This window comes from Hyla sarda, chromosome 6 (assembly GCF_029499605.1).
Source record: "Hyla sarda isolate aHylSar1 chromosome 6, aHylSar1.hap1, whole genome shotgun sequence".
NCBI classification, from domain to species: domain Eukaryota; kingdom Metazoa; phylum Chordata; class Amphibia; order Anura; family Hylidae; genus Hyla; species Hyla sarda.
Genome location: NC_079194.1, coordinates 47,356,147 through 47,367,246, shown reverse-complemented (window position 1 = coordinate 47,367,246; position 11,100 = coordinate 47,356,147). Strand labels below are relative to the sequence as shown.

The following is an 11,100-nucleotide window of genomic DNA, read 5'->3' as shown; positions in this document are numbered from 1 at the left end:
AGTCGGGGCCCCCTCCTCTTATGACCCCCAGTTCCCTGTATTGCTGTCAGTGGGGTCTGCAGTAGTCGGGGCCCCCTCCTCTCAGCTCCCTGTAGTAGTCGGGGCTCTCGGGGGCCCCCTCCTCTTATGGCCCCCAGTTCCCTGTATTGCTGTCAGTGGGGTGTGCGGTAGTCGGGGCTCTCAGGGGCCCCTCCTCTTATGGCCCCCAGTTCCCCGTATTGCTGTCAGTGGGGTGTGTGGTAGTCGGGGCTCTCAGGGGCCCCTCCTCTTATGGCCCCCAGTTCCCTGTATTGCTGTCAGTGAGGTGTGTGGTAGTCGGGGCTCTCAGGGGCCCCTCCTCTTATGGCCCCCAGTTCCCTTTATTGCTGTCAGTGGGGTCTGCAGTAGTCGGGGCCCCCTCCTCTCAGCTCCCTGTAGTAGTCGGAGCTCTCAGGGGCCCCCTCCTCTTATGGCCCCCAGTTCCCTGTATTGCTGTCAGTGAGGTGTGCAGTAGTCGGGGCCCCCTCCTCTTATGGCCCCCAGTTCCCTTTATTGCTGTCAGTGGGGTCTGCAGTAGTCGGGGCCCCCTCCTCTTATGGCCCCCAGTTCCCTTTATTGCTGTCAGTGGGGTCTGCAGTAGTCGGGGCCCCCTCCTCTCAGCTCCCTGTAGTAGTCGGGGCTCTCGGGGGCCCCTCCTTTGCTGGCCGCCTGTCATGTGTCCTGTGCACACGGTGCGTCCTCCCCCACCATGAGGTGACAGCAGGGGATTTGCACCTTCCTAATCTCCTCCTGACCCCGGTGATCGGGAGCCCTGGTGCCCGGCGGGGTGTGCGCTCCCTCACTGTCGGCTCCTCCTCCCGGAGCGGGCACAGCGCTGTAGAGCGGCGGCGGTAGGTTGGTGCCCCTCGGGGCTCCCGGTGGTGACAGTGCTCGGTGACAGCCGCCGCCCGGGACATGACAAGCCGTGGTGAGCCCAGCAGGAGCAGAGCAGAGGGGCACGGATCGGCCGGGGGGCACAGGTTGGGCAGGTGGCACCGGAGAAGAGCATGGTAGGGAGGAGGAGGAGGGGCGGGGGGCATCCATCAGTGTACAGCAGCGGCTGCCGTATGACATTCCCCGGACTGCTCCTCATCCTCACTGGCGCCGCACTGGATCGTCACACATGACACTGGATCCCGCCGCGGCATCCTCCGCTGCAGCCTCCATTGTTTCCCACCGCGGCGATCGCCCTGTTCCGTGGAATTGATGCCTCTGCCCTCCTGCCCCCGAGCGAAGCGGCGATCATGGGCTGTCTGCAGAGCCTCACCTGTAAGTCCCGCATCCGCAGGGAGAACATCACGGTGTACGACGTGTGTGCCACCATAGACCAGTGCCCGACCTCCATCGAGGAGAACTCGCCCATTGTCTTAAGGTACAAGACCCCCTACTTCAAGGCATCGGCCCGGGTGGTCATGCCCCCCATGCCCAGGAATGAGACCTGGGTGGTGGGTTGGATCCAAGCCTGCAACCAAATGGAGTTCTTCAATATCTACAGCGACCTGGGCATGTAAGTCAACCCCCCCTCACCTACCCCTCTATACCTGGATGGCATATGCCAGTCTGGTGTGTGGCACTGGGACCATGTGTAAGGGCTATCCCCCTCCCCCCCAAGGTTATGTGACATTGCAGGGCTTCTCTCCTGGATGTGTTTGTATCTCATTTGTTTTGTATTTGTATCTCATTTGTTTTTCTATTTATGTATTTGTATCTATTTTTGTGCAATAGTAGGGACCTCCCCGGAGTCCTAGTTGGACCTCCAGTTATAGAAATGTCAGAAAGGGTTCAGATGCATGATCATGACACCCCCAAAGAGCCTCGGTCTCCAAACCGTGGACCTTCAGCTGCTGGAGAACTACAAGTCCCAGCATGACTGGGCTGACAATGGCTGGAGGGTCACTGTGTGGGGAGGACTGCTCTAGAAGATGTGATTGGAGGTCTGAGAGCAGGGACCTTCTCCTGGGAAATGCAGAAGAAGGTCCACAGCTGTTTGGGCATGCTGGGAGTTGTAGTTTGGAGACCACTGCCCAAGAGGATGTGTTTGAGGGTCTGAGAGCAGGGACCATGTCAGTGAGTAATGCATCTGAGGATCTTTCATTATCTCCATACCATGTAATCATTGTGCCTCAATGACAGTTGGCTGTCCAGGAATGCTGGGAGCTGTAGTTCCACAACAGCTGGAGGTCCACACTTTTGAGACCACTGCCCAAAAGGACGTGATTGAGGGTCTGAGAGCGGAGACCTTCTCACTGGGCAATGCAGGATAAGATCCACAGCTGTCGCAAGACTACAACTCCCAGCATGTCCAGACAACCAACAGCTGGAGGACCACAGTTTGAGGACCACTGCCAAAGAGGATATGATTGTTGGTCTGAGGGCAGAGACCTTTTCAGTGGGTTATACAGCATGAAGTTCAAAGCTGTTGCGAAACTACAACTCCCAGCATGCCCAGAATTCCAAACACTATTTGGGCATGCTGGGAGTTGTAGTTTTGCAACATCTGGAGGGCCACCGTTTGGTTACCACTGCACATAAGGATGTCATTAGAGAGACGGGATCCCCTCCTCATTGAGTAATGCAGAACGGGGTCCAAAACTAAAACTCCCTGCATGCTGGGAGTTGTAGTTCGCCAACAGCTGAAGGTCTAGGATTTGGAGACCACTTCCAAATTCATCTGCACCTCTTTCATTTTGGAGATCTCCATAACGTGGAATCATTGTGCCTCAATGACAGGTCCTGAAGATGCTGCCTGTGAATTCTTCATTGTCTGTACCCGGGTGGGGGGCATATATGGGGCCCTTAGTTCTGCGCTGGTCTTATCATTAGGGTAACAGGATGCTGCGCCTGGCCCCCATACAAGAGTCATCCGCTGATGTCCCCGGGGTCAAGGACACATTAAGGGGGATTATACTCCATAGAAGCAGCAATGACATAGGAAGCTGGCAGCGCCTCAGTGCCCACATGGCAGAGCGGTAGTGGGATGGCGGTAAATGCCATCTGAGATGTCAGGGTGATAGCTGGAGCCATGACAGCTGTAAGGTCCATTCTGTGCCATGGATCAGGTTCACCCGCGTGGAGAATGGGTTAGGTACAGTAAGTGTTAAATCCCAGCACATCCTAAATGCAACAACATGGTAACATTATATAGGGAATTATATACAGTATATACTTTAGTACCGTCTATGGCTGTACCGCTGTCTGCTGTACTATCAGAGGTCGGTGCTGCGCTGCGTTGCGAGTTGGATCCTGAATTGTACCAATGTGATACGAGCTCCCTGCAATTTTGGTAAAAATAACCTTTTATCGTTTAGTTTATATACAAGCGTTAGAATTATCCCCTTAAGTGGTAGCAATCCGATAATGGAGCAGAACGAGGCAAGGAAAGCAAACCCTTAAAGGGCCCAGCTACCAAAATGTTCCGCTCTTATCGCCAGGTTACACTGAGCCATACGCTTAAGGCAGTGTTTCTCAACCAGGGTGCCTGCAGCTGCTGCAAAACTACAACTCCCAGCATGCACAGACAGCCAAAGGCCGTCCAGGCAACTGGGAGTTGTAGATTGGCAACAGCTGGAGGCACCCTGGTTGGGAAGCACTGACTTTTTTGGGGTTAACTGTATAAAGCAAAAAAAAGTTAGTGCTTTCCAACCAGGGTGCCTCCAGCTGTTGCAAAACTACAACTCCCAGCAGGCCCAGACAGCCTTTGGCATGCTGGGAGTTGTAGTTTTGCAACAGCTGGAGGAACCCTGGTTGGTAAACACTGGGTTAACTGTATAAAGCAAAAAAAGTCAGTGCTTTCCAACCAGGGTGCCTCCAGCTGTTGCAAAACTACAACTCCAAGCATACCCGGACAGCCAAAGGCTGTCCGGGCATGCTGGGAGTTGTAGTTTTGCAACAACTGGAGGAACCCTGGTTGGTAAACACTGGGTTAACTGTATAAAGCAAAAAGTCAGTGCTCCCCAACCAGGGTGCCTCCAGCTGTTGCCAATCTACAGCTTCCAGTTGCCTGTACAGCCTTTGGCTGTATGTGCATGCTGGGAGTTGTAGTTTTGCAACAGCTGGAGGCACCCTGTTTTTTTAAACACTGGGTTAACTGTATAAAGCAAAAAGACAGTGCTTCGTGACCATGGTGCCTCCAGCTGTTGCAAAACTACAACTCCCAGCATGCCCGGACAGCCGAAGGAGAATCACATCTCCTCCCCTTCATCCATCTCCTTATCTCATTGGTTTAATGTGATAGAATTATGTCTTTTTTTCAATGGTGCTATGTATCTATAGTTACATAGTGACTGTGACTGGAAGTGCTTGTTCTTAAAGGGGTACTCCAGTGGAAAACATTTTTTTTCCGAATCAACTAGTTCCCGAAAGTAACACAGATTTGTAAATTACTTCAATTAAAAAATCTTATCAGCTGCTGTATGCTCCAGAGGAAGTTGTGTAGTTCTTTCTAGTCTGACCACAGTGCTCTCTGCTGACACCTCTGTCCATGTCAGGAACTGTCCAAAGCAGGAGAGGTTTCCTATGGGGATTTGCTTCTCTTCTGGACAGTCCCTTAGGCTGGGTTCACATCACGTTTTTGCCATACTGTTTTCAATCCGTTTTTCTAAAGAAAACCGTACGGCAAAAAAACGGATGGAACAGTATGGGAAAAAGTAAGCAGTATGCGTTTTTAAACTGTATACTGTTTTTAAAAGTGCATACAGTTCCATCCGTTTTTATAAAAAAAAAAAAAAACATACGTTTTTGATAATTTTGTCCATTTTTAAAGGGAGGGGTGTTGGGTGGGGACTTTAGGATGCAAATGCGCATGTGCAAAGTAAAAACCGTATACGTTTCTCCCGTATGGTACCGTATACATGTGCGTTTCCCATTGACATCCTTGTTAAAAAAAAGTATGTGGTTGCAGTACGGTTTTTAAACCGGAGTCAAAACCGTGGTTGCAACCGCATACTTTTTTTTAACATGGACGTCAATGGGAAACGCACACGTATACGGTTCCATACGGGAAACCGTATACGGTTTTCACTTTGCACATGCGCATTTGCATCCTAAAGTCCCCACCCAACACCCCTCCCTTTAAAAATGGACAAAATTATCAAAAACTTATGTTTTTTTTTTTTTATATAAAAACGGATGGAACTGTATGCACTTTTAAAAACAGCATACAGTTTACTTTTTCCCATACTGTTCCATCCGTTTTTTTGCCATACGGTTTTCTGTAGAAAACGGATTGAAAACAGTATGGCAAAAACGTGATGTGAACCCAGCCTTAAATGGACAGAGGTGTCAGCAGAGAGCACTGTGGTCAGACTGGAAAGAACTACACAACTTCCTCTGGAGCATATGGAGCAGCTGATAAGATTTTTTTAATTGAAGTAATTTACAAATCTGTATTACTTTCTGGAACTAGTTGATTCAGAATTTTTTTTTTCCCACTGGAGTACCCCTTTAAGAACAAGCACTTCCAGTCACAGTCACTATGTAACTATAGATACATAGCACCATTGAAAAAAAGACATAATTCTATCAAATTAAACCAATGAGATAAGGAGATGGATGAAGGGGGTGATGTGATTCTCCTTCGGCTGTCCGGGCATGCTGGGAGTTGTAGTTTTGCAACAGCTGGAGGCTGACAGGTTGGAAAACCTAGAAATATACAACATCTGCAGACCAGAGAACCTCCAGGCACATTTGCATGATATTAGCATTGCTTCTTAGAATTGTTATTTTTCCTCTCAGATGGCGGCTTTGGCTTTGGTAGCTCTCCACAATGACTTCATACACGAGTGCCTCTTTACCCAGAGACGCTCTTTAGCAGAACCGCGGACAATTAGCGTGCGCACTGCTTCCTGTGGAGCTTCCGAACACGAAAAGGAAAAAATGGACATTTTTATTTTAATAATTCCTTTTAATTGAACGTGTTATTTCCCCCACTTATCAGTAATGAAATCAATTTCCCTTACTCCAAATGAATCAATGATTGAATAAAAGCGTCAAGATTTTTAGCAATCCTTTGTTTTTTTTTTATTCCGGAGACCCCCCTCTCTCTCGGCACACAGGAGGTCCTTTATCTTTGATAAATACAGTAGTATCTGTTTATGGATGCACTCTCACTTTGGCCAAGCGTGCATGTGTTCACAGTGGGGAAAAGGGGAAATTAGCTTCTGCTAGATACCTCTTATCTCCCTGGAGAGCAAAGGACGGCCAGTTGGATATCCACATGCTTAAAGGGGTATTCCAGGAAAAAATAACTTTATATATATATTAGGGATGTAAGAAAAAATCGATTCTCGCGATAATCGCGATTTTTCATTTGCCGATACAGAATCGATTCAAAATATTTTTGAATCGATTCTTTTAGGGATGTGGAATTTTTAATAAAACGCACTTTATCTTACCTGCCAACGAGCCCGCGGAGCTCCGGTACAGGTGTTGGGTCCCCGGGCTGTATTCTTCTTACTTCCTGTTAGTCCGGCACGTCACACGGAGCTTCAGCCTATCACTGGCCGCAGCGATGTCCCGCCTCCGCTGGTGATAGGCTGAAGCTCCATGTGACGTGCCGGGCTAACAGGAAGTAAGAAGAATACAGCCCGGGGACCGAACACCTGTACCGGAGCTCCGCGGGCTCGTTGGCAGGTAAGAGAAAGTGTGTTTTATTTTATTTTGCAGCCCGGACAGGATAAAATGAGAAAAGTGAGCACCGGAGTACTAGATCGCCGCTGTCAAAGCTGACAGCGGCGTCTATTGGGATCTATGAATGCTCCCAGGTGGGCGATATATCGCGATGTATCGTCACCTAGACGGTATCGCGATATATCGCGATATATCGAATCGCCACACTGGTATCGCGATTCGAATCGAATCGCCAAATTCTTGGCGATTCACACCCCTAATATATATATATATATATATATATATATATATATATATCTCAACTAGCTCCAGAAAGTTAAACAGATTCGTAAATTACTTCTATTAAAAAATCTTAATTCTTTCAATAATTATCAGCTGCTGAAGTTGAGTTGTTGTTTTCTGTCTGGCAACAGTGCTCTCTGCTGACATCTCTGCTTGTCTCAGGAACTGCACAGAGTAGAAGAGGTTTGCTATGGGGATTTGCTTCTACTCTGGACAGTTCCTGAGACACGTGTCATCAGAGAGCACTTAGAAAAGAACAACTCAACTTCAGCAGCTCATAAATACTGAAATGCTAGGCATGCTGGGAGTGGTAGTTTTGAAACCTCTGGAGGTCCGCAGGTTGAAGACCACTGATGAAGGTGTTGACAGGCGGTGATGATGAAGGGGGGGGGGGGGTGATGACGAGGCTCTGGATGATGATGGGGGTCTGGATGATGACATGGGGGGATGATGTATTTCCCACCCTAGGCTTATAGTCGAGTCAATAACTTTTCCTGGGTTTTTGGGGTTAAATTAGGGGCCTCGGCTTATATTCGGGTCGGCTTATACTCGAGTATATACGGTATACCACACGTATAGATACAGCAGCACACCCAAAGATAACCGGTGCAGATCAGCAGAGCTTTATTGGCCCATGTTCACAGTACAACGTTTCAATGGTATCACACCATCTTTATCAAGCATAGTATACAAATGCTAAAGGTAACATTTTATAGGGTGTAGCATCTTATCAGACAATTAACCAATATACAAAACAATATAGGAAAAAAAATCATAAAAAGTGCCCATATCATATATATCCGCCATATAAAATAACATAGAATAAAGTGCAAGTTCAGTGCAGTATTATACAGTAAAATACATATCCGAACTTCATTTATCAAGTTGTAAGATACAGTTCAGTAATTAAAGGGGTACTCCTGTGGAAAACTTTTTTTTTTTTTTTTTAATCAACTGGTGCCAGAAAGTTAAACAGATTTGTAAATTACTTCTATTAAAAAATCTTAATCCTTCCGGTACTTATTAGCTGCCGAATATTACAGAGGAAATTATTTTCTTTTTGGAACACAGAGCTCTCTGCTGACATCATGAGCACAGTGCTCTCTGCTGACATCTCTGTCCATTTTAAGAACTGTCCAAAGTAGGAGAAAATCCCCATAGCAAACATATGCTGCTCTGGACAGTTCCTAAAATGGACAGAGATGTCAGCAGAGAGCACTGTGGTCATGATGTCAGCAGAGAGCTCTGTGTTCCAAAAAGAAAACCATTTCTTCTGTAGTATACAGACCCTAAAAAGTACTGGAAAGATTAAGATTTTTTAATAGAAGTAATTTACAAATCTGTTTAACTTTCTGGCACCAGTTGATTTAAACGGTAGTACCCCTTTCCACGGGAGTACCCCTTTAAGTTTCAAGCTGTCTGTATGTGATAGTGCTGATTAAAAACAACATTGCTATGGGGACAGATCCACGCTTACCTACAGATGTGTATCCGCCATCTCGGCGTTCTGTTCCGTATTGTAAGTCACGTGACTCACCTCTTACCCAGCCTGTAGTCATGTGATCGGCGCAGAGATCGCGCATGCGCATCACCTATTCTGAAGCCAGGAGCGGCATCAGGCTGCAGGGCAGGGTCAGGGATCGTCACTATATCCAGATTAATGTCAATATGTATTAAGCTATATGTAGCATTGATAAAACAGACCTCAGATATCAATATGTATATATCAAACCAATAAACATAAGAATAGATATATGCCTATATGTGTATGGATCGTGTGTGTACTGAAGTGCAGAAAATAATACTTCTAGTGTGAAAAAATATGTGTAAAGGAGTATATAATAGCTGTGTGACAATATATGTAAAAATATAAAAAAAAAAAAATTATTTATAAAAAAATGATGTGTTAGATATTTATAAGTGTAAACATCTGCCAAATTGTATACATGCCCGCACAAGCTATAAATCTATATGTATCACTATGTGTATAAGAAAACCTTTGTGTAAAAATACAAGACTGGTTTTTAATGTGAAAAAATGTGTGTAAACAAAATAAAAAATATGTGAAGATGAAAAATTTAAAGTTTTTTTTAAGTAAATATGTGTTAAGTATCTGTAGGTGTAGATATGCACCAAGCTATGTGCAAGCCCGCACAGACTACAGATCTATAGGTGATGTTTTACGTAAAATACACAAATTAGTGTGGTATACTAAGAGGTGTCATATATGTACTAAGTACCTGTATATATGCGCCCATCCCATAGGGGCCAATACACATATATACCCTACCGCTAAAAAAACGAAACAAAAAATATTAAAAAATATAGTTTTATTAATATGGATCTATACATGCATTTAGGTTCAAAATATATAGTAGATAGTAACATAATAAAATTCTGCGTGTATGTTGGTGATCCGTCCCCAAAACAACTGATGCTTCAAGATCTACTGTAGAGTATAATGAAAACTTCATGTTCTAGAATAAAAAGAAGAAAAAAACAGTGTAAATATCAAGTGAGTCTTGTAGTAATATATTATTATAATATGATAATATATCAACGTTACGGCCACGAGGGCGGAGAGTATCTAACTCATAAATCCAATATAATTCCCTCTTGTTCAAATAAAAACAATCACCTCCAAGGAAGGATGGAACTCAGGCGCTGAAGGACCAGGCAAAACTCAGGACAGCAAAACATTTATTCCCAGTGGGCATTCAAATAGTCATTTTTTTTTCAAACGACTATTCCTATCCCCTCCTCGTTTAGATAGGGGAACATGATCTATTAAGGTAAAACGTAACTCATGTTCCGCATGTCCCGTCTCAACAAAATGTTTGGACATCGGTAAATCCATTCGACCCTTCCTAATGGAGTACCGGTGTTGGTTGAGGCGGGTGCGGAAATCAAGTGTTGTTTCACCGATATAGAGATGTTGGCATGGACAAGATAATGCATAAATAATAAAATCAGATGTACAGGTTAAGAAATACTTCAATTTATATCCTTTATGTGTCCTTGGATCAACAAATACCGCTCCCTTGTACATCCTAGGACAACCACATGGATATGAGCCTTTTCGATTGACAGTCAAAATTTTTGCCTACCACTCAATTCTGGAGGCACGTCAGTTTTTACCAACCTGTCTTTCAGACTCGGGGGTTTCCTATATTTATGACATGAGGGGGGGGGGGGGAGGGAGTACCTGAAACTCCGGAATCTCCGGATGATAGTCTTTGAGGACCGACCAGTGTTTGTGGATACTCTTGGCAATTTTATCGGACTTATGGCTGTAGGTGGATACAAATGCTATCCTAGGGGAGGTGGTCACACTTTTCTGTCTGTGTAATAAATCCGTACAATTCATGGTTAGAGCCTGTCCATATTAAAAAGATGTTGTCTATATAACACCACCACCCCAGCACATGGCTGAAGTGGTGGCTCCCATAGACAAACATCTCTTCCATGGCCGGCATGAACACAGGGGTATACATAGGTGCCATGTTAGTGCCCATGGCGGTCCTGGATAACTGTAAATAAAATTTGTCATTAAACATAAAGTAATTTTGTCTCAGTACAATTTCCAGTAGAGTTAGAATAAATGTGCATTTCTCTATAGAAAAATCTGCCTCAATGGCTCTCCATACCGCATCAAGGCCGGATTCATGTGGTATAGATGTGTACAGTGATGTTACATCTAAAGATGCCAAAACAGTGTTTTCAGGGATTTTGATTGACTCAATTCGATTCAAAAAGTCTGCCGTGTCCCTAATAAATGATTTAGAGCTAATGGCATAAGGTCTTAAGATTTTGTCTAAAAAAATAGAAATTTGGCTGGTAATCGACCCCCTCCCGGAGACAATAGGACTTCCGGGAGGGTCCACAAGTGATTTGTGGATCTTTGGTAAAACATATAAAAAAGGAGTGGTAGGGTGTAATACTGTAAGAAAATCAAATAATGCCTTGTCATTTAACCCCCCCCCCCCCCCCCCCCCCGAAAGGGCCACTGTCAGGCATTCACCAATCTTTTTTTCTATATCACATTTAGGGTCAAATTTCAATTGTTTGTATGTCACTGGACTCTTCTATATATTTCGATCGGTCCATGACCACATTTCAGCGGGCTTGATGATTAGGTTGTGGTCATGGACTAGCTGGTTCAATGCCAGCCGC

General features: G+C 45.3%; 1 protein-coding gene across 1 annotated transcript in view; it reads left to right on the top strand.

Annotated features, from left to right (window-relative positions):
* Positions 1-702: 702 nt before the first annotated feature.
* The window catches only part of FAM78B (family with sequence similarity 78 member B), a 120,672-nt gene continuing 110,274 nt past the window's right edge, over positions 703-11,100 (top strand). The window contains exon 1 of the mRNA XM_056523600.1: positions 703-1,525. Within this exon, the coding sequence (XP_056379575.1) occupies positions 1,263-1,525 (263 nt within the window). The 5' untranslated portion in view covers positions 703-1,262. The remainder of the gene's footprint in view (positions 1,526-11,100) is intronic.